The sequence below is a fragment of the Hypanus sabinus genome, chromosome 6 (genome assembly GCF_030144855.1).
Source record: "Hypanus sabinus isolate sHypSab1 chromosome 6, sHypSab1.hap1, whole genome shotgun sequence".
Lineage (NCBI taxonomy): Eukaryota > Metazoa > Chordata > Chondrichthyes > Myliobatiformes > Dasyatidae > Hypanus > Hypanus sabinus.
This window is the reverse complement of record NC_082711.1, coordinates 178,542,964-178,565,031: the sequence shown is the minus strand read 5'-3', so window position 1 is coordinate 178,565,031 and position 22,068 is coordinate 178,542,964. Positions and strand designations below refer to the sequence as shown.

The following is a 22,068-nucleotide window of genomic DNA, read 5'->3' as shown; positions in this document are numbered from 1 at the left end:
CACTGTTTATTCATGGGAGGGTTGCTGTGTAACTGTACAGTCACTGTTTATTCATGGGAGGGTCGCTGTGTAACTGTACAGAGTCACTGTTTATTCATGGGAGGATCGCTGTGTAACTGTACAGAGTCACTGTTTATTCATGGGAGGGTCGCTGTGTAACTGTACAGAGTCACTGTTTATTCATGGGAGGGTCGCTGTGTAACTATACAGTCACTGTTTATTCATGGGAGGGTCGCTGTGTAACTGTACAGAGTCACTGTTTATTCATGGGAGGGTCGCTGTGTAACTGTACAGTCACTGTTTATTCATGGGAGGGTCGCTGTGTAACTGTACAGAGTCACTGTTTATTCATGGGAGGATCGCTGTGTAACTGTACAGTCACTGTTTATTCATGGGAGGGTCGCTGTGTAACTGTACAGTCACTGTTTATTCATGGGAGGGTCGCTGTGTAACTGTACAGAGTCACTGTTTATTCATGGGAGAGTCACTGTGTAACTGTACAGTCACTGTTTATTCATGGGAGGGTCGCTGTGTAACTGTACAGTCACCTGTTTATTCATGGGAGGGTCGCTGTGTAACTGTACAGTCACTGTTTATTCATGGGAGGGTTGCTGTGTAACTGTACAGTCACCTGTTTATTCATGGGAGTGTCGCTGTCTAACTGTACAGTCACTGTTTATTCATGGGAGGGTCGCTGTGTAACTGTACAGTCACTGTTTATTCATGGGAGGGTCGCTGTGTAACTGTACAGACTCACTGTTTATTCATGGGAGGGTCGCTGTGTAACTGTACAGACTCACTGTTTATTCATGGGAGGGTCGCTGTGTAACTGTACAGAGTCACCGTTTATTCATGGGAGGGTCGCTGTCTAACTGTACAGTCACTGTTTATTCATGGGAGGGTCACTGTGTAACTATACAGTCACTGTTTATTCATGGGAGGGTCGCTGTGTAACTGTGCAGTGACTGTTTATTCATGGGAGGGTCGCTGTGTAACTGTACAGTCACTGTTTATTCATGGGAGGGTCGCTGTGTAACTGTACAGTCACTGTTTATTCATGGGAGGATCGCTGTGTAACTGTACAGAGTCACTGTTTATTCATGGGAGGGTCGCTGTGTAACTGTACAGTGACTGTTTATTCATGGGAGGGTCGCTGTGTAACAGTACAGTCACTGTTTATTCATGGGAGGGTCGCTGTCTAACTGTACAGTCACTGTTTATTCATGGGAGGGTCGCTGTGTAACTGTACAGTCACTGTTTATTCATGGGAGGGTCGCTGTGTAACTGTACAGTCACTGTTTATTCATGGGAGGGTCGCTGTGTAACTGTACAGAGTCACTGTTTATTCATGGGAGGGTCGCTGTGTAACTGTACAGTCACTGTTTATTCATGGGAGGGTCGCTGTGTAACTGTACAGTCACTGTTTATTCATGGGAGGGTCGCTGTGTAACTGTACAGTCACTGTTTATTGATGGGAGGGTCGCTGTGTAACTGTACAGTCACTGTTTATTCATGGGAGGATCGCTGTGTAACTGTACAGTCACTGTTTATTCATGGGAGGGTCGCTGTATAACTGTACAGTCACCTGTTTATTCATGGGAGGGTCGCTGTCTAACTGTACAGTCACTGTTTATTCATGGGAGGGTCGCTGTGTAACTGTACAGTCACTGTTTATTCATGGGAGGGTCGCTGTGTAACTGTACAGTCACTGTTTATTCATGGGAGGGTCGCTGTGTAACTGTACAGTCACTGTTTATTGATGGGAGGGTCGCTGTGTAACTGTACAGTCACTGTTTATTCATGGGAGGGTCCCTGTGTAACTGTACAGTCACTGTTTATTCATGGGAGGGTCGCTGTGTAACTGTACAGTCACTGTTTATTCATGGGAGGGTCGCTGTGTAACTGTACAGTCACTGTTTATTCATGGGAGGGTCCCTGTGTAACTGTACAGTCACTGTTTATTCATGGGAGGGTCGCTGTGTAACTGTACAGTCACTGTTTATTCATGGGAGGGTCGCTGTGTAACTGTACAGTCACTGTTTATTCATGGGAGGGTCGCTGTGTAACTGTACAGTCACTGTTTATTCATGGGAGGGTCGCTGTCTAACTGTACAGTCACTGTTTATTCATGGGAGGGTCGCTGTGTAACTGTACAGTCACTGTTTATTCATGGGAGGGTCGCTGTGTAACTGTACAGTCACTGTTTATTGATGGGAGGGTCGCTGTGTAACTGTACAGTCACTGTTTATTCATGGGAGGGTCCCTGTGTAACTGTACAGTCACTGTTTATTCATGGGAGGGTCGCTGTGTAACTGTACAGTCACTGTTTATTCATGGGAGGGTCGCTGTGTAACTGTACAGAGTCACTGTTTATTCATGGGAGGGTCACTGTGTAACTGTACAGTCACTGTTTATTCATGGGAGGGTCGCTGTGTAACTGTACAGTCACTGTTTATTCATGGGAGGGTCGCTGTGTAACTGTACAGAGTCACTGTTTATTCATGGGAGGGTCGCTGTGTAACTGTACAGTCACTGTTTATTCATGGGAGGGTCGCTGTGTAACAGTACAGTCACTGTTTATTCATGGGAGGGTCGCTGTGTAACTGTACAGTCACTGTTTATTCATGGGAGGGTCGCTGTGTAACTGTACAGTCACTGTTTATTCATGGGTTGTCGCTGTCTAACTGTACAGTCACTGTTTATTCATGGGAGGGTCGCTGTGTAACTGTACAGTCACTGTTTATTCATGGGAGGGTCGCTGTGTAACTGTACAGAGTCACTGTTTATTCATGGGAGAGTCACTGTGTAACTGTACAGTCACTGTTTATTCATGGGAGGGTCGCTGTGTAACTGTACAGAGTCACTGTTTATTCATGGGAGAGTCACTGTGTAACTGTACAGTCACTGTTTATTCATGGGAGGGTCGCTGTGTAACTGTACAGAGTCACTGTTTATTCATGGGAGAGTCACTGTGTAACTGTACAGTCACTGTTTATTCATGGTAGGGTCGCTGTGTAACTGTACAGTCACTGTTTATTCATGGGAGGGTTGCTGTGTAACTGTTCAGTCACTGTTTATTCATGGGAGGGTCGCTGTGTAACTGTACAGTCACTGTTTATTCATGGCAGGGTCGCTGTGTAACTGTACAGAGTCACTGTTTATTCATGGGAGGGTCGCTGTGTAACTGTACAGAGTCACCGTTTATTCATGGGAGGGTCGCTGTCTAACTGTACAGTCACTGTTTATTCATGCGAGGGTCGCTGTGTAACTGTACAGAGTCACTGTTTATTCATGGGAGGGTTGCTGTGTAACTGTACAGTCACTGTTTATTCATGGGAGGGTCGCTGTGTAACTGTACAGTCACTGTTTATTCATGGAAGGGTCGCTGTGTAACTGTACAGAGTCACTGTTTATTCATGGGAGGGTTGCTGTGTAACTGTACAGTCACTGTTTATTCATGGGAGGGTCGCTGTGTAACTGTACAGAGTCACTGTTTATTCATGGGAGGGTCGCTGTGTAACTGTACAGTCACTGTTTATTGATGGGAGGGTCGCTGTGTAACTGTACAGTCACTGTTTATTCATGGGACGGTCGCTGTGTAACTGTACAGTCACTGTTTATTCATGGGAGGGTCGCTGTGTAACTGCACAGTCACTGTTTATTCATGGGAGGGTCGCTGTGTAACTGTACAGTCACTGTTTATTCATGGGAGGGTCGCTGTGTAACTGCACAGTCACTGTTTATTCATGGGAGGGTCACTGTGTAACTGTACAGTCACTGTTTATTCATGGGAGGGTCACTGTGTAACTGTACAGTCACCGTTTATTCATGGGAGGGTCACTGTGTAACTGTACAGTCACTGTTTATTCCTGGGAGGGTTGCTGTGTAACTGTACAGTCACTGTTTATTCATGGGAGGGTCGCTGTGTAACTGTACAGTCACCTGTTTATTCATGGGAGGGTCGCTGTGTAACTGTACAGAGTCACTGTTTATTCATGGGAGGGTCGCTGTGTAACTGTACAGTCACTGTTTATTCATGGGAGGGTCGCTGTGTAACTGTACAGTCACTGTTTATTCATGGGAGAGTCACTGTGTAACTGTACAGTCACCGTTTATTCATGGGAGAGTCACTGTGTAACTGTACAGTCACTGTTTATTCATGGGAGGGTCGCTGTGTAACTGTACAGTCACTGTTTATTCATGGGAGGGTCGCTGTGTAACTGTACAGAGTCACTGTTTATTCATGGGAGGGTCGCTGTGTAACTGTACAGAGTCACCGTTTATTCATGGGAGGGTCGCTGTCTAACTGTACAGTCACTGTTTATTCATGGGAGGGTCGCTGTGTAACTGTACAGTCACTGTTTATTCATGGGAGGGTCGCTGTGTAACTGTACAGTCACTGTTTATCCATGGGAGGGTCGCTGTGTAACTGTACAGAGTCACTGTTTATTCATGGGAGGGTCGCTGTGTAACTGTACAGAGTCACCGTTTATTCATGGGAGGGTCACTGTGTAACTATACAGTCACTGTTTATTCATGGGAGGGTCGCTGTGTAACTGTACAGTCACTGTTTATTCCTGGGAGGGTCGCTGTGTAACTGTACAGTCACTGTTTATTCATGGGAGGGTCGCTGTGTAACTACAGAGTCACTGTTTATTCATGGGAGGGTCGCTGTCTAACTGTACAGTCACTGTTTATTCATGGGAGGGTTGCTGTGTAACTGTACAGAGTCACTGTTTATTCATGGGAGGGTCGCTGTCTAACTGTACAGTCACTGTTTATTCATGGGAGAGTCACTGTGTAACTGTACAGTCACCGTTTATTCATGGGAGAGTCACTGTGTAACTGTACAGTCACTGTTTATTCATGGGAGGGTCGCTGTGTAACTGTACAGTCACCTGTTTATTCATGGGAGGGTCGCTGTGTAACTGTACAGTCACTGTTTATTCATGGGAGGGTCGCTGTGTAACTGTACAGTCACTGTTTATTCATGGGAGGGTCGCTGTGTAACTGTACAGTCACCTGTTTATTCATGGGAGGGTCGCTGTCTAACTGTACAGATTCACTGTTTATTCATGGGAGGGTCGCTGTGTAACTGTACAGAGTCACTGTTTATTCATGGGAAGGTCGCTGTGTAACTGTACAGTCACTGTTTATTCATGGGAGGGTCGCTGTGTAACTGTACAGTCACTGTTTATTCATGGGAGGGTCGCTGTGTAACTGTACAGTCACTGTTTATTCATGGGAGGGTCGCTGTGTAACTGTAGAGAGTCACTGTTTATTCATTGGATGGTCGCTGTCTAACTGTACAGTCACTGTTTATTCATGGGAGGGTCGCTGTGTAACTGTACAGAGTCACTGTTTATTCATGGGAGGGTCGCTGTGTAACTGTACAGTCACCTGTTTATTCATGGGAGGGTCGCTGTCTAACTGTACAGAGTCACTGTTTATTCATGGGAGGGTCGCTGTGTAACTGTACAGAGTCACTGTTTATTCATGGGAGGGTCGCTGTGTAACTGTACAGTCACTGTTTATTCATGGGAGGGTTGCTGTGTAACTGTACAGTCACTGTATATTCATGGGAGGGTCGCTGTTTAACTGTACAGAGTCACTGTTTATTCATGGGAGGGTCGCTGTGTAACTGTACAGAGTCACTGTTTATTCATGGGAGGGTCGCTGTGTAACTGTACAGTCACTGTTTATTCATGGGAGGGTCGCTGTGTAACTGTACAGAGTCACTGTTTATTCATGGGAGAGTCACTGTGTAACTGTACAGTCACTGTTTATTCATGGGAGGGTCGCTGTGTAACTTTACAGTCACTGTATATTCATGGGAGTGTCGCTGTGTAACTGTACAGTCACTGTTTATTCATGGGAGGGTCGCTGTGTAACTGTACAGTCACTGTTTATTCATGGGAGAGTCACTGTGTAACTGTACAGTCACTGTTTATTCATGGGAGGGTCGCTGTGTAACTGTACAGTCACTGTTTATTCATGGGAGGGTCGCTGTGTAACTGTACAGTCACTGTTTATACATGGGAGGGTCGCTGTGTAACTGTACAGTCACTGTTTATCCATGGGAGGGTCGCTGTGTAACTGTACAGACTCACTGTTTATTCATGGGAGGGTCGCTGTGTAACTGTACAGAGTCATCGTTTATTCATGGGAGGGTCGCTGTCTAACTGTACAGTCACTGTTTATTCATGGGAGGGTCACTGTGTAACTATACAGTCACTGTTTATTCATGGGAGGGTATGTGTAACTATACTGTCACTGTTTATTCATGGGAGGGTCGCTGTGTAACTGTACAGTCACTGTTTATTCATGGGAGGGTCACTGTGTAACTATACAGTCACTGTTTATTCATGGGAGGGTCGCTGTCTAACTGTGCAGTGACTGTTTATTCATGGGAGGGTCGCTGTGTAACTGTACAGTCACTGTTTATTCATGGGAGGGTCGCTGTGTAACTGTACAGAGTCACTGTTTATTCATGGGAGGGTCGCTGTGTAACTGTACAGTCACTGTTTATTCATGGGAGGGTCTCTGTGTAACTGTACAGTCACTGTTTATTCATGGGAGGATCGCTGTGTAACTGTACAGAGTCACTGTTTATTCATGGGAGGGTTGCTGTGTAACTGTACAGTCACTGTTTATTCATGGGAGGGTCGCTGTCTAACAGTACAGTCACTGTTTATTCATGGGAGGGTCGCTGTGTAACTGTACAGAGTCACCGTTTATTCATGGGAGGGTCGCTGTCTAACTGTACAGTCACTGTTTATTCATGGGAGGGTCGCTGTGTAACTGTACAGTCACTGTTTATTCATGGAAGGGTCGCTGTGTAACTGTACAGAGTCACTGTTTATTCATGGGAGGGTCGCTGTGTAACTGTACAGTCACTGTTTATTCATGGGAGGGTCGCTGTGTAACTGTACAGTCACTGTTTATTCATGGGAGGGTCGCTGTGTAACTGTACAGAGTCACTGTTTATTCATGGGAGGGTCGCTGTGTAACTATACAGTCACTGTTTATGCATGGGAGGGTCGCTGTGTAACTGTACAGTCACTGTTTATTCATGAGAGGGTCGCTGTCTAACTGTACAGTCACTGTTTATTCATGGGAGGGTCGCTGTGTAACTGCACAGTCACTGTTTATTCATGGGAGGGTCGCTGTGTAACTGTACAGAGTCACTGTTTATTCATGGGAGGGTCGCTGTGTAACTGTACAGTCACTGTTTATTCATGGGAGGGTCGCTGTGTAACTGTACAGTCACTGTTTATTCATGGGTTGTCGCTGTCTAACTGTACAGTCACTGTTTATTCATGGGAGGGTCGCTGTGTAACTGTACAGAGTCACTGTTTATTCATGGGAGAGTCACTGTGTAACTGTACAGTCACCGTTTATTCATGGGAGAGTCACTGTGTAACTGTACAGTCACTGTTTATTCATGGGAGGGTCGCTGTGTAACTGTACAGTCACTGTTTATTCATGGGAGGGTCGCTGTGTAACTGTACAGAGTCACTGTTTATTCATGGGAGGGTCGCTGTGTAACTGTACAGAGTCACCGTTTATTCATGGGAGGGTCGCTGTCTAACTGTACAGTCACTGTTTATTCATGGGAGGGTCGCTGTGTAACTGTACAGTCACTGTTTATTCATGGGAGGATCGCTCTGTAACTGTTCAGTCACTGTTTATTCATGAGAGGGTCGCTGTGTAACTGTACAGTCACTGTTTATTCATGGGAGGGTCGCTGTGTAACTGTACAGTCACTGTTTATCCATGGGAGGGTCGCTGTGTAACTGTACAGAGTCACTGTTTATTCATGGGAGGGTCGCTGTGTAACTGTACAGAGTCACCGTTTATTCATGGGAGGGTCGCTGTGTAACAGTAAAGTCACTGTTTATTCATGGGAGGGTCACTGTGTAACTATACAGTCACTGTTTATTCATGGGAGGGTCGCTGTCTAACTGTACAGTCACTGTTTATTCATGGGAGGGTCGCTGTGTAACTGTACAGTCACTGTTTATTCATGGGAGGGTCACTGTGTAACTATACAGTCACTGTTTATTCATGGGAGGGTCGCTGTGTAACTGTACAGTCACTGTTTATTCATGGGAGGGTCACTGTGTAACTATACAGTGACTGTTTATTCATGGGAGGGTCGCTGTCTAACTGTACAGTCACTGTTTATTCCTGGGAGGGTCGCTGTGTAACTGTACAGTCACTGTTTATTCATGGGAGGGTCGCTGTGTAACTACAGAGTCACTGTTTATTCATGGGAGGGTCGCTGTCTAACTGTACAGTCACTGTTTATTCATGGGAGGGTTGCTGTGTAACTGTACAGTCACTGTTTATTCTTGGGAGGGTCGCTGTGTAACTGTACAGTCACCTGTTTATTCATGGGAGGGTCGCTGTGTAACTGTACAGAGTCACTGTTTATTCATGGGAGGGTCGCTGTGTAACTGTACAGTCACTGTTTATTCATGGGAGGGTCGCTGTGTAACTGTACAGTCACTGTTTATTCATGGGAGGATCACTGTGTAACTGTACAGTCACTGTTTATTCATGGGAGGGTCGCTGTGTAACTGTAGAGAGTCACTGTTTATTCATTGGAGGGTCGCTGTCTAACTGTACAGTCACTGTTTATTCATGGGAGGGTCGCTGTGTAACTGTACAGAGTCACTGTTTATTCATGGGAGGGTCACTGTGTAACTGTACAGTCACTGTTTATTCATGGGAGGGTCGCTGTCTAACTGTACAGTCACTGTTTATTCATGGGAGGGTTGCTGTGTAACTGTACAGTCACTGTTTATTCATGGGAGGGTCGCTGTGTAACTGTACAGTCACTGTTTATTCATGGGAGGGTCGCTGTGTAACTGTACAGTCACTGTTTATTCATGGGTTGTCGCTGTCTAACTGTACAGTCACTGTTTATTCAAGGGAGGGTCGCTGTGTAACTGTACAGAGTCACTGTTTATTCATGGGAGAGTCACTGTGTAACTGTACAGTCACTGTTTATTCATGGGAGGGTCGCTGTGTAACTGTACAGTCACTGTTTATTCATGGGAGGGTCGCTGTGTAACTGTACAGTCACTGTTTATTCATGGGTTGTCGCTGTCTAACTGTACAGTCACTGTTTATTCAAGGGAGGGTCGCTGTGTAACTGTACAGAGTCACTGTTTATTCATGGGAGAGTCACTGTGTAACTGTACAGTCACTGTTTATTCATGGGAGGGTCGCTGTGTAACTGTACAGTCACTGTTTATTCATGGGAGGGTCGCTGTGTAACTGTACAGAGTCACTGTTTATTCATGGGAGGTTCGCTGTGTAACTGTACAGAGTCACCGTTTATTCATGGGAGGGTCGCTGTCTAACTGTACAGTCACTGTTTATTCATGGGAGGGTCGCTGTGTAACTGTACAGTCACTGTTTATTCATGGGAGGGTCGCACTGTAACTGTTCAGTCACTGTTTATTCATGGGAGGGTCGCTGTGTAACTGTACAGTCACTGTTTATTCATGGGAGGGTCGCTGTGTAACTGTACAGTCACTGTTTATTCATGGGAGGGTCGCTGTGTAACTGTACAGTCACTGTTTATCCATGGGAGGGTCGCTGTGTAACTGTACAGAGTCACTGTTTATTCATGGGAGGGTCGCTGTGTAACTGTACAGAGTCACCGTTTATTCATGGGAGGGTCGCTGTGTAACAGTAAAGTCACTGTTTATTCATGGGAGGGTCACTGTGTAACTATACAGTCACTGTTTATTCATGGGAGGGTCGCTGTCTAACTGTACAGTCACTGTTTATTCATGGGAGGGTCGCTGTGTAACTGTACAGTCACTGTTTATTCATGGGAGGGTCGCTGTGTAACTGTACAGTCATTGTTTATTCATGGAAGTGTCGCTGTGTAACTGTACAGAGTCACTGTTTATTCATGGGAGGATCGCTGTGTAACTGTACAGTCACTGTTTATTCATGGGAGGGTTGCTGTGTAACTGTTCAGTCACTGTTTATTCATGGGTTGTCGCTGTGTAACTGTACAGTCACCTGTTTATTCATGGGAGGGTCGCTGTGTAACTGTACAGAGTCACTGTTTATTCATGGGAGGTTCGCTGTGTAACTGTACAGTCACTGTTTATTCATGGGAGGGTCGCTGTGTAACTGTACAGTCACTGTTTATTCATGGGAGGGTCGCTGTGTAACTGTACAGAGTCACTGTTTATTCATGGGAGGGTCGCTGTGTAACTGTACAGTCACTGTTTATTCATGGGAGGGTTGCTGTGTAACTGTACAGTCACTGTTTATTCATGGGAGGGTCGCTGTGTAACTGTAGAGAGTCACTGTTTATTCATGGGAGGGTCGCTGTCTAACTGTACAGTCACTGTTTATTCATGGGAGGGTCGCTGTGTAACTGTACAGAGTCACTGTTTATTCATGGGAGGGTCGCTGTGTAACTGTACAGTCACCTGTTTATTCATGGGAGGGTCGCTGTCTAATTGTACAGAGTCACTGTTTATTCATGGGAGGGTCGCTGTGTAACTGTACAGAGTCACTGTTTATTCATGGGAGGGTCGCTGTGTAACTGTACGGAGTCACTGTTTATTCATGGGAGGGTCGCTGTGTAACTGTACAGTCACTGTTTATTCATGGGAGGGTCGCTGTCTAACTGTACAGATTCACTGTTTATTCATGGGAGGGTCGCTGTGTAACTGTACAGTCACTGTTTATTCATGGGAGGGTCGCTGTGTAACTGTACAGTCACTGTTTATTCATGGGAGGGTCGCTGTGTAACTGTACAGTCACTGTTTATTCATGGGAGGGTCGCTGTGTAACTGTACAGTCACTGTTTATTCATGGGAGGGTTGCTGTGTAACTGTACAGTCACTGTTTATTCATGGGAGGGTCCCTGTGTAACTGTACAGTCACTGTTTATTCATGGGAGGGTTGCTGTGTAACTGTACAGTCACTGTTTATTCATGGGAGGGTTGCTGTGTAACTGTACAGTCACCTGTTTATTCATGGGAGGGTCGCTGTGTAACTGTACAGTCACTGTTTATTCATGGGAGGGTCGCTGTGTAACTGTACAGAGTCACTGTTTATTCATGGGAGGGTCGCTGTGTAACTGTACAGTCACTGTTTATTCATGGGAGTGTCGCTGTCTAACTGTACAGTCACTGTTTATTCATGGGAGGGTCGCTGTGTAACTGTACAGTCACCTGTTTATTCATGGGAGGGTCGCTGTGTAACTGTACAGAGTCACTGTTTATTCATGGGAGGGTCGCTGTGTAACTGTACAGTCACTGTTTATTCATGGGAGGGTCGCTGTGTAACTGTACAGTCACTGTTTATTCATGGGAGGGTCGCTGTGTAACTGTACAGTCACTGTTTATTCATGGGAGGGTCGCTGTGTAACTGTACAGTCACTGTTTATTCATGGGAGGGTCGCTGTGTAACTGTACAGAGTCACTGTTTATTCATGGGAGTGTCGCTGTCTAACTGTACAGTCACTGTTTATTCATGGGAGGGTCGCTGTGTAACTGTACAGAGTCACTGTTTATTCATGGGAGGGTCGCTGTGTAACTGTACAGTCACTGTTTATTCATGGGAGGGTCGCTGTGTAACTGTACAGTCACTGTTTATTCATGGGAGGGTCGCTGTGTAACTGTACAGTCACCTGTTTATTCATGGGAGGGTCGCTGTGTAACTGTACAGAGTCACTGTTTATTCATGGGAGGGTCGCTGTGTAACTGTACAGAGTCACTGTTTATTCATGGGAGGGTCGCTGTGTAACTGTACAGTCACCTGTTTATTCATGGGAGGGTCGCTGTGTAACTGTACAGTCACTGTTTATTCATGGGAGGGTCGCTGTGTAACTGTACAGTCACTGTTTATTCATGGGAGTGTTGCTGTGTAACTGTACAGTCACTGTTTATTCATGGGAGGGTCGCTGTGTAACTGTACAGTCACTGTTTATTCATGGGAGGGTCGCTGTGTAACTGTACAGTCACTGTTTATTCATGGGAGGGTCGCTGTGTAACTGTACAGTCACTGTTTATTCATGGGAGGGTCGCTGTGTAACTGTACAGTCACTGTTTATTCATGGGAGGGTCGCTGTGTAACTGTACAGTCACTGTTTATTCATGGGAGGGTCGCTGTGTAACTGTACAGTCACTGTTTATTCATGGGAGGGTCGCTGTGTAACTGTACAGTCACTGTTTATTCATGGGAGGGTCGCTGTGTAACTGTACAGTCACTGTTTATTCATGGGAGGGTCGCTGTGTAACTGCACAGTCACTGTTTATTCATGGGAGGGTCGCTGTGTAACTGTACAGTCACTGTTTATTCATGGGAGGATCGCTGTGTAACTGTACAGTCACTGTTTATTCATGGGAGGGTCGCTGTGTAACTGTACAGAGTCACTGTTTATTCATGGGAGGGTCGCTGTCTAACTGTACAGAGTCACTGTTTATTCATGGGAGGGTCGCTGTGTAACTGTACAGTCACCTGTTTATTCATGGGAGGGTCGCTGTCTAACTGTACAGAGTCACTGTTTATTCATGGGAGGGTCGCTGTGTAACTGTACAGAGTCACTGTTTATTCATGGGAGGGTCGCTGTGTAACTGTACAGTCACCTGTTTATTCATGGGAGGGTCGCTGTCTAACTGTACAGAGTCACTGTTTATTCATGGGAGGGTCGCTGTGTAACTGTACAGAGTCACTGTTTATTCATGGGAGGGTCGCTGTGTAACTGTACAGAGTCACTGTTTATTCATGGGAGGGTCACTGTGTAACTGTACAGAGTCACTGTTTATTCATGGGAGGGTCGCTGTGTAACTGTACAGTCACCTGTTTATTCATGGGAGGGTCGCTGTCTAACTGTACAGAGTCACTGTTTATTCATGGGAGGGTCGCTGTGTAACTGTACAGAGTCACTGTTTATTCATGGGAGGGTCGCTGTGTAACTGTACAGTCACCTGTTTATTCATGGGAGGGTCGCTGTCTAACTGTACAGAGTCACTGTTTATTCATGGGAGGGTCGCTGTGTAACTGTACAGAGTCACTGTTTATTCATGGGAGGGTCGCTGTGTAACTGTACAGTCACCTGTTTATTCATGGGAGGGTCGCTGTCTAACTGTACAGATTCACTGTTTATTCATGGGAGGGTCGCTGTCTAACTGTACAGTCACTGTTTATTCATGGGAGGGTCGCTGTGTAACTGTACGGTCACTGTTTATTCATGGGAGGGTCGCTGTGTAACTGTACAGTCACTGTTTATTCATGGGAGGGTCGCTGTGTAACTGTACAGAGTCACTGTTTATTCATGGGAGGGTCGCTGTGTAACTGTACAGTCACTGTTTATTCATGGGAGGGTCGCTGTGTAACTGTACAGTCACTGTTTATTCATGGGAGGGTCGCTGTGTAACTGTACAGAGTCACTGTTTATTCATGGGAGGATCGCTGTGTAACTGTACAGAGTCACTGTTTATTCATGGGAGGGTCGCTGTGTAACTGTACAGTCACTGTTTATTCATGGGAGGGTCGCTGTGTAACTGTACAGTCACTGTTTATTCATGGGAGGGTCGCTGTGTAACTGTACAGTCACTGTTTATTCATGGGAGGGTTGCTGTGTAACTGTACAGTCACTGTTTATTCATGGGAGGGTCCCTGTGTAACTGTACAGTCACTGTTTATTCATGGGAGGGTTGCTGTGTAACTGTACAGTCACTGTTTATTCATGGGAGGGTCGCTGTGTAACTGTACAGTCACTGTTTATTCATGGGAGGGTCGCTGTGTAACTGTACAGTCACTGTTTATTCATGGGAGGGTCGCTGTGTAACTGTACAGTCACTGTTTATTCATGGGAGGGTCGCTGTGTAACTGTACAGAGTCACTGTTTATTCATGGGAGGGTCACTGTGTAACTATACTGTCACTGTTTATTCATGGGAGGGTCGCTGTGTAACTGTACAGTCACTGTTTATTCATGGGAGGGTCGCTGTGTAACTGTACAGTCACTGTTTATTCATGGGAGGGTCGCTGTGTAACTGTACAGAGTCACTGTTTATTCATGGGAGGGTCGCTGTGTAACTGTACAGTCACTGTTTATTCATGGGAGGGTCGCTGTGTAACTGTACAGTCACTGTTTATTCATGGGAGGGTCGCTGTGTAACTGTACAGAGTCACTGTTTATTCATGGGAGGGTCGCTGTGTAACTGTACAGTCACCTGTTTATTCATGGGAGGGTCGCTGTCTAACTGTACAGATTCACTGTTTATTCATGGGAGGGTCGCTGTGTAACTGTACAGTCACTGTTTATTCATGGGAGGGTCGCTGTGTAACTGTACAGTCACTGTTTATTCATGGGAGGGTCGCTGTGTAACTGTACAGTCACTGTTTATTCATGGGAGGGTTGCTGTGTAACTGTACAGTCACTGTTTATTCATGGGAGGGTTGCTGTGTAACTGTACAGTCACTGTTTATTCATGGGAGGGTCGCTGTGTAACTGTACAGAGTCACTGTTTATTCATGGGAGGGTCACTGTGTAACTGTACAGTCACTGTTTATTCATGGGAGGGTCGCTGTGTAACTGTACAGTCACTGTTTATTCATGGGAGGGTCCCTGTGTAACTGTACAGTCACTGTTTATTCATGGGAGGGTCGCTGTGTAACTGTACAGTCACTGTTTATTCATGGGAGGGTCGCTGTGTAACTGTACAGTCACTGTTTATTCATGGGAGGGTCGCTGTGTAACTGTACAGTCACTGTTTATTCATGGGAGGGTCGCTGTGTAACTGTACAGAGTCACTGTTTATTCATGGGAGGGTCACTGTGTAACTGTACAGTCACTGTTTATTCATGGGAGGGTCGCTGTGTAACTGTACAGTCACTGTTTATTCATGGGAGGGTCGCTGTGTAACTGTACAGAGTCACTGTTTATTCAAGGGAGGGTCGCTGTGTAACTGTACAGAGTCACTGTTTATTCATGGGAGGGTCGCTGTGTAACTGTACAGTCACTGTTTATTCATGGGAGGGTCGCTGTGTAACTGTACAGTCACTGTTTATTCATGGGAGGGTCGCTGTGTAACTGTACAGAGTCACTGTTTATTCATGGGAGGGTCGCTGTGTAACTGTACAGTCACTGTTTATTCATGGGAGGGTCGCTGTGTAACTGTACAGTCACTGTTTATTCATGGGAGGGTCTGTGTAACTGTACAGAGTCACTGTTTATTCACGGGAGGGTCGCTGTGTAACTGTACAGTGTCACTGTTTATTCATGGGAGGGTCACTGTGTAACTGTACAGAGTCACTGTTTATTCATGGGAGGGTCGCTGTGTAACTGTACAGAGTCACTGTTTATTCATGAGAGGGTCGCTGTGTAACTGTACAGAGTCACTGTTTATTCATGGGAGGGTCACTGTGTAACTGTACAGAGTCACTGTTTATTCATGGGAGGGTCGCTGTGTAACTGTACAGAGTCACTGTTTATTCATGGGAGGGTCGCTGTGTAACTGTACAGTCACTGTTTATTCATGGGAGGGTCGCTGTCTAACTGTACAGTCACTGTTTATTCATGGGAGGGTCGCTGTGTAACTGTACAGTCACTGTTTATTCATGGGAGGGTCGCTGTGTAACTGTACAGAGTCACTGTTTATTCATGGGAGGGTCGCTGTGTAACTGTACAGAGTCACTGTTTATCCAGGGTGGGGGTTGCTGTGTAACTGTACACAGACACTGTTTATCCAGGGTGAGGGTCACTGTGTAACTGTACAAAGTCACTGTTTATTCAGGGTGAGGGTCACTCACTGTGAAATTGTACAGTCACTGTTTATCCAGGGTCACTCACTGTGTAACTGTACACAGACACTGTTTATCCAGGGTGAGGGTCACTGTGAAATTGTACAGTCACTGTTTATCCAGGGTCAGGGTCACTGTGTAACTGTACACAGACACTGTTTATCCAGGGTGGGGGTTGCTGTGTAACTGTACACAGACACTGTTTATCCGGGGTGGGGGTTGCTGTGTAACTGTACACAGACACTGCCGGATATTTAGTGTGAACGTATGTTGTGCACCTGGCTCCTGACTACTGACCTGTCTCCAGTATACCCCGCATCACAGATGCATTCCCCTGTCACGTGGTGGCATGTTCCATGGCAACAGTCTGGACAGGATGATCGACATTCAGCGCCGTAGGTTCCCGTCGCACAGGGAGTGTCACACCTGGTCGGTAACAGGGGGTTTGGTCACCGTGAGCACGGAGCACGCAGAGATTCCCAGCCTACACGGCTGTGCACAGGCACTGGATACCGCGAACCACTGGGCCGTGCGCTGGATACAGTGAACCGCCTGGCCATGACTAGTGGTGCTCCTCAGGGGTCTGCATTGGGACCGCTACTTTACAGATTGTCTGTCAATGATTTAGATAATGGAATTGATGGCTTTGTGACAAAGTTTGTGGATGATACAAAGATAGGTGGAGGGGTGGGTAGTGCTGAGGAAGCAATGAGATTGCAGCAGGATATAGACAAATTGGAAGAATGGGCTAAAAGTAACAGATGGAATACTGTGTGGGGAAATGTATGATAATGCATTTTGGTAAAAGGAACAATAGTGCAGATTATTATCTAAATGGGGAGAAGGTTCAAACATCAGAGGGACTTGGGAATCCTCATGCAAGACTCTCAGAAGGTTAATTTACAGGTTGCATCTGCGGTAAAGATGGCAAATGAAATGTTGGCATTTATTTCAAGAGGAAATAGAATATAAAAGCAAGGAGATGATGCTGGAGCTTTATAAGACACTAGTCAGCCTGCACGGAGTATTGTCAACAGCTTTGGGCCCAGTATCTCAGAAACAATGAGAGAGTCCAGAGGAGGCTCACGAGGGTGATTCTGGGAATGAAGGGGTTAATATGTTAGGATCGTTTGGCAGCTTTGGGGCAGTACTCACTAGAATTTAGAAGAATATGAGGGGGGGGGGGATCTCATTGAAACCTACCGAATTAATAGGATGGATGTGGAGAGGATGTTTTCTATGATCGGGGTATCCAGAACTAGAGGGAACAGCCTCCAAATGGAGGGACGACCTTTTAGAACGGAGTTAAGGAGGAAGTTTTTTTTTTAACCCAGAGAGTAGTGAATGTGTGAAATGTTCTGCCACAGATTGCGGTGGAGGCCAAGTCCGTGGGTATATTTAAGGCGAAAGTTGATCGTTTCCTGATCGGTCAGGGCATCAAAGGATATGGCGAGAAAGCAGGTGTATGGGGTTGAGTGGGATCTGGGATCAGCCATTATGGAATGGCGGAGCAGACTTGATGGGCTGAAAGGTCTAATTTTGCTCCTATGTGTTATGGAGCGCGGAACTGGGAGAGCACGCATCTGGGCGCGTCGAACCAAGAGTGAGCGGTGCCGGGAGCATGCGGAACAGGGAGAGCGCACAGGGACGGAAATGTGCGGCTTGGAGAACAGGAGAACGTGAACAGGAGAACGAGCGGCGCCGGGAGTACGTACCTGGGTTTCGTCCAGCCCGGGTCGCAGGTCGCACAGTGACCTGTGTGGACGTTGCAGGGCTCACCATCTCGGCAGCGGGGACACTGGCTCGCACAGTTCTCTCCGTAGGAGCCGGCGGGGCAGAGCTGGTCGCAGCGGCTCCCCGTCCAACCCACCTCACACACCAGGCAGGACCCGTCCTCGGGAGAGCAGGGCTGGGCTCCTTTACACTGGCCACACCTGGCAGAGAAAACACACAAAGCGGACAGTGGGCACGGCACTCCAAATCCTAGCACTAGACACTAAACATGGGGCACTGGGCTATGGGCATGGCGCTACACTGGGTATTGGGCAGTGGGCAATGGGTGCTGTACATTGGACGCTAGAATCTGGGGGCTGGGTGTATCATTGGGGACCAGAGCTGGACACTGACACTGACACTGGACAATATACACCGAGTGCTGGACACTGACACTGGACAATATACACCGAGTGCTGGGCGCTGACACTGGACACTGACACTGGACAATATACACCGAGTGCTGGACACTGACACTGGACAATATACACCGAGTGCTGGGCACTGACACTGGACAATATACACCGAGTGCTGGGCGCTGACACTGGACAATATACACCGAGTGCTGGGCGCTGACACTGGACACTGACACTGGACAATATACACTGAGTGCTGGGCACTGACACTGGACAATATACACCGAGTGCTGGGCGCTGACACTGGACAATATACACCGAGTGCTGGGCGCTGACACTGGACACTGACACTGGACAATATACACCGAGTGCTGGACACTGACACTGGACAATATACACCGAGTGCTGGGCGCTGACACTGGACACTGGACAATATACACCGAGTGCTGGACACTGACACTGGACAATATACACCGAGTGCTGGGCGCTGACACTGGACACTGACACTGGACAATATACACCGAGTGCTGGGCGCTGTCACTGGACAATATACACCGAGTGCTGGGCGCTGACACTGGACAATATACACCGAGTGCTGGGCGCTGACACTGGACACTGACACTGGACAATATACACCGAGTGCTGGGCGCTGACACTGGACAATATACACCGAGTGCTGAGCGCTGGGACAGCGCGGTTCACTTTGCATCAAAGCAGTGGACGATTAGACCCACCGGTCCACATCTCACGGCACCAGCTGAACCCCAGACTTTATGCGGGCACAATGCAGTCCCAAATTCCACCGCATTTATTCGGGTCCACGAGTGAGCCGGAACTGCCTGGTACGCAGAGCTTCTGGTTCTGGTTCCATCTGAGCTCCGGTGCTCTCTCCTCGGCATTGCCTGTCCTACCCGGGGGACCCCACGGTTTATTCCAGGTTTTCAACATCTGCCTCTTCATCATTTCTAAAGTCAGTCCAGATTTTCTTAACTGCCCCATTAACTCCCCCATGTTCGGTCCCAAGCCCGGCTGCAGAATGAGGAGGGTTGGGGTGGGGTTAGCAACCCCAACCTGTAAAAACCCGGAGCTACAGAAACGTCAGCCGAAGCTCGGAAGGACTCACCCCTGGGAGAGGAAAGATCTTCGAAGATGACTTACACGAGGACTCTGGTGTGCTACGGCCGATGGCCTAAAGGGGTGACGGGCTCCGAAGAGATTAGCCCCATCCCACCCCCGCTGAGCATGGTTATGGTCAGGATTTCAACTAGTAATTCCAGGTGATGATTTTAAATTCTAAAATTTATACACTATTCAGAATAAAGAGAAGCACTTCGAAAAACTATTTGCATTCTTGTCATTTGGTAAGTACATTAAATATTGTGAAGACTATTTTTAAAAACCACAGTACTATAACCACTGATGTGTACCTCCCCACCTCACCCCACTCCCCGAGCCGATACTCCTTTCATTGTTCGAGGGCGACTCCTCCCAAATCTGCCCTTCGATGCTGGGCAGCGGAAGGAGCCGATATTTCATTAGGAGTTTGAGATCTGGTCTTTCTCCAATGACTGGCAAATTTCTACAGGTGGACCATGGAGAGCATTCTCACTGGTTGCATATTGAGGACCCCCATCATCCAGGACATGCCCTCTTCTCATTGCTACCGTCAGGGAGGGGGTACAGGAGCCTGAAGACTCACATTCAACGTTTCAGGAACAACTTCTTCCCCTGTGCCATCAGATTTCTGAATGGACATTGAACCCGTGAACACTAGCTCACTACTTTTTTTCTTTTAGTGCTATTTTTGCACACATTTAATATCTATCTATCTACTTATGCATTATTGTGATTGATTCTATTATATTATTCTATAGATTTATTGAGTAAGCCTGCAAGGAAATGAATCTCAGGGTTGTATATGGTACCTTGATAATAAATTTACTTTGAAAAATTAGTTTTTAAAATTATTATGCTTTACACTGTACTTCTGCCTCAAAAGAACAAATTTCGGGACAAATGCCAGTGATACTCTGATTCTGAATCTGACCCTGGTTCTGCCCCAGCGAGCCCTTGCGGAGTCTGCACGAAGATTCAGCGAGTCCTCCTGCAGCCCGGGAACTGGCAGTCGGCAGCGTTCCTCCACGGACAGCTCTCCGTGCTGGGAGACCCAAGTTTCGTCTTTCACCGAGTTGATGGGCTTCCAAGGACACTCAGTGTGTCCCCCCAGAAACAGCCGGTAGGCCAGAGTCCTGTGTCACACTGAACAGAGGGGTCCTGCCGGTGCTGGAAATCCGGAGCAACGCACAAAATACTGGGGGGACTCAGCAGGTCAGGCAGCATCCCTGGAGAGACCGTAGACCATAATACATAGGAATGGAGTTAGAGCATCGAGTCCGCTCCAGGCCGAGACCCTTCATCAGGGCTGGAAAGGACGGGGAGAAGCCGGAATAAGAAGGTGGGGTGTATGGGGAGGGGTACGAGCTGCACGCGACGGAAGGTGAGTGGGTGGGGAGGGGATGCATTAGGAGCTGGGCAGTGATTGGTGGAATGGGAGAATGGCAGTAAAGGAAGGAATCTACTAGGAAGGGAGAGTTGACCACGGGAGAAAGGGAAGGAGATAGGCAGTTGAGGGGGGGGGGGGGGAGTCCTGATGAAGTGTCTTGGCCTGGAACGTCGACTGTTAATTTCCTTCCATAGATGCTGCCTGACCTGGTGAGTTCCTCGAGCATTTTGTGCGCTGGGGAATGAACTACGACACGGAGCCTCCGTCTGTCTCCATGCCCTCAGGGGTGACCTGATAGAAATACGTAAGATCATAAGGGGTACAGACTGGGTAAAGGCTGACAATTTTTTCCCAAGGAGGGGCTGCTAAAAACACGAGGGCACAGGTTGATGAGAGGAAGTGGTCGAGCAGGTACTAAACATTAATAACATTTGGACAGGAACACGGATAGGAAGGGGTTAGAGTTATGGGCGAAACCCAGGCAAATGCAACCAGTTTAGATGGGTATCTTGGTTGGCGTGGAGCATTTGGGCCTAATAGCCAGATTCCTCTGTTTCCCCTGCTCATCGGCTCTCAGGGTATCACTTCGCGAGGCAAGTGTATTCTGTTCCTGGCTTGAAATACTGTATTACATTAAATATCGCTACAACCTCCTCGGCTCCAGAAACGATCCCGCTGTCTCCACCGTCCCAACAGACCATTAACCCCGCTGTCTCCACCGTCCCAACAGACCATTAACCCCGTTGTCTCCACCGTCCCAACAGACCATTAACCCCGCTGTCTCCACCGTCCCAACAGACCATTAACCCCGTTGTCTCCACCGTCCCAACAGAACATTAACCCTTACTTTGAGCTAATTCCAGTCAAACATCTTCACACTCAGCAATACTACTCAATCAATATATACAGTACAGGTATATATTCTGCGTGTCCGTGTCCATGTTTATGCCTGTGTGTCTGTGTGCCCGTCTGTGTACACGTGTGTGTGTGTCTGTCTGTCTGTGTCTGTGTGTCCGTCTGTGTACACCTGTGTGTGTGTGTGTGTGTGTGTGTGTGTATATATGTATATGTGCCTGTTTGTCTGTGTGTCTGTCTGTGTACACACGTGTGTGTGTATGTGTGCCTGTTAGTCTGTGCCCGTCTGTGTACACGTGTGTGTGTGTGTCTATCTGTCTGTGTCTGTGTGTCCATCTGTGTACACCTGTGTGTGTGTGTGTGTGTGTGTGTGTGTGTGTGTGTGTGTGTGTGCGTGTGTATGTGTGCCTGTGTGTCTGTGAGCCCGTCTGTGTACACGTGTGTGTGTGTCTACCTGTCTGTCTGTATGTGTCTGTGTGTCCGTCTGTGTACACGTGTGTGTGTATGTGTGTCTGTGTGCCCGTCTGTGTACACGTGTGTGTGTGTGTGTGTGTGTGTGTGTGTGTGCCCATCTGTGTACACGTGTGTGTGTGTGTGTGTGTGTGTGTGTGTGTCTTTGTGCCCGTCTGTGTACACATGTGTGTGTCTGTGTGCCCATCTGTGTACACATGTGTGTGTGTGTGTCTGTGTGCCAGTCTGTGCACACGTGTGTGTGTGTGTCTGTGTGCCCGTCTGTGTGCCCGTCTGTGTACACGTGTGTGTGTGTGTGCCCGTCTGTGTACACGTGTGT

General features: G+C 47.3%; 1 protein-coding gene across 1 annotated transcript in view; it reads right to left on the bottom strand.

The window, feature by feature from the left end:
- The window catches only part of scarf1 (scavenger receptor class F, member 1), a 70,804-nt gene that overhangs the window by 33,401 nt on the left and 15,335 nt on the right, over positions 1-22,068 (bottom strand). The window contains exons 5-6 of the mRNA XM_059973706.1: positions 17,507-17,725; positions 16,089-16,217 (exon numbers count right to left, since the gene is read on the bottom strand). Coding sequence (XP_059829689.1) covers positions 16,089-16,217; positions 17,507-17,725 — 348 coding nt within the window. The remainder of the gene's footprint in view (positions 1-16,088; positions 16,218-17,506; positions 17,726-22,068) is intronic.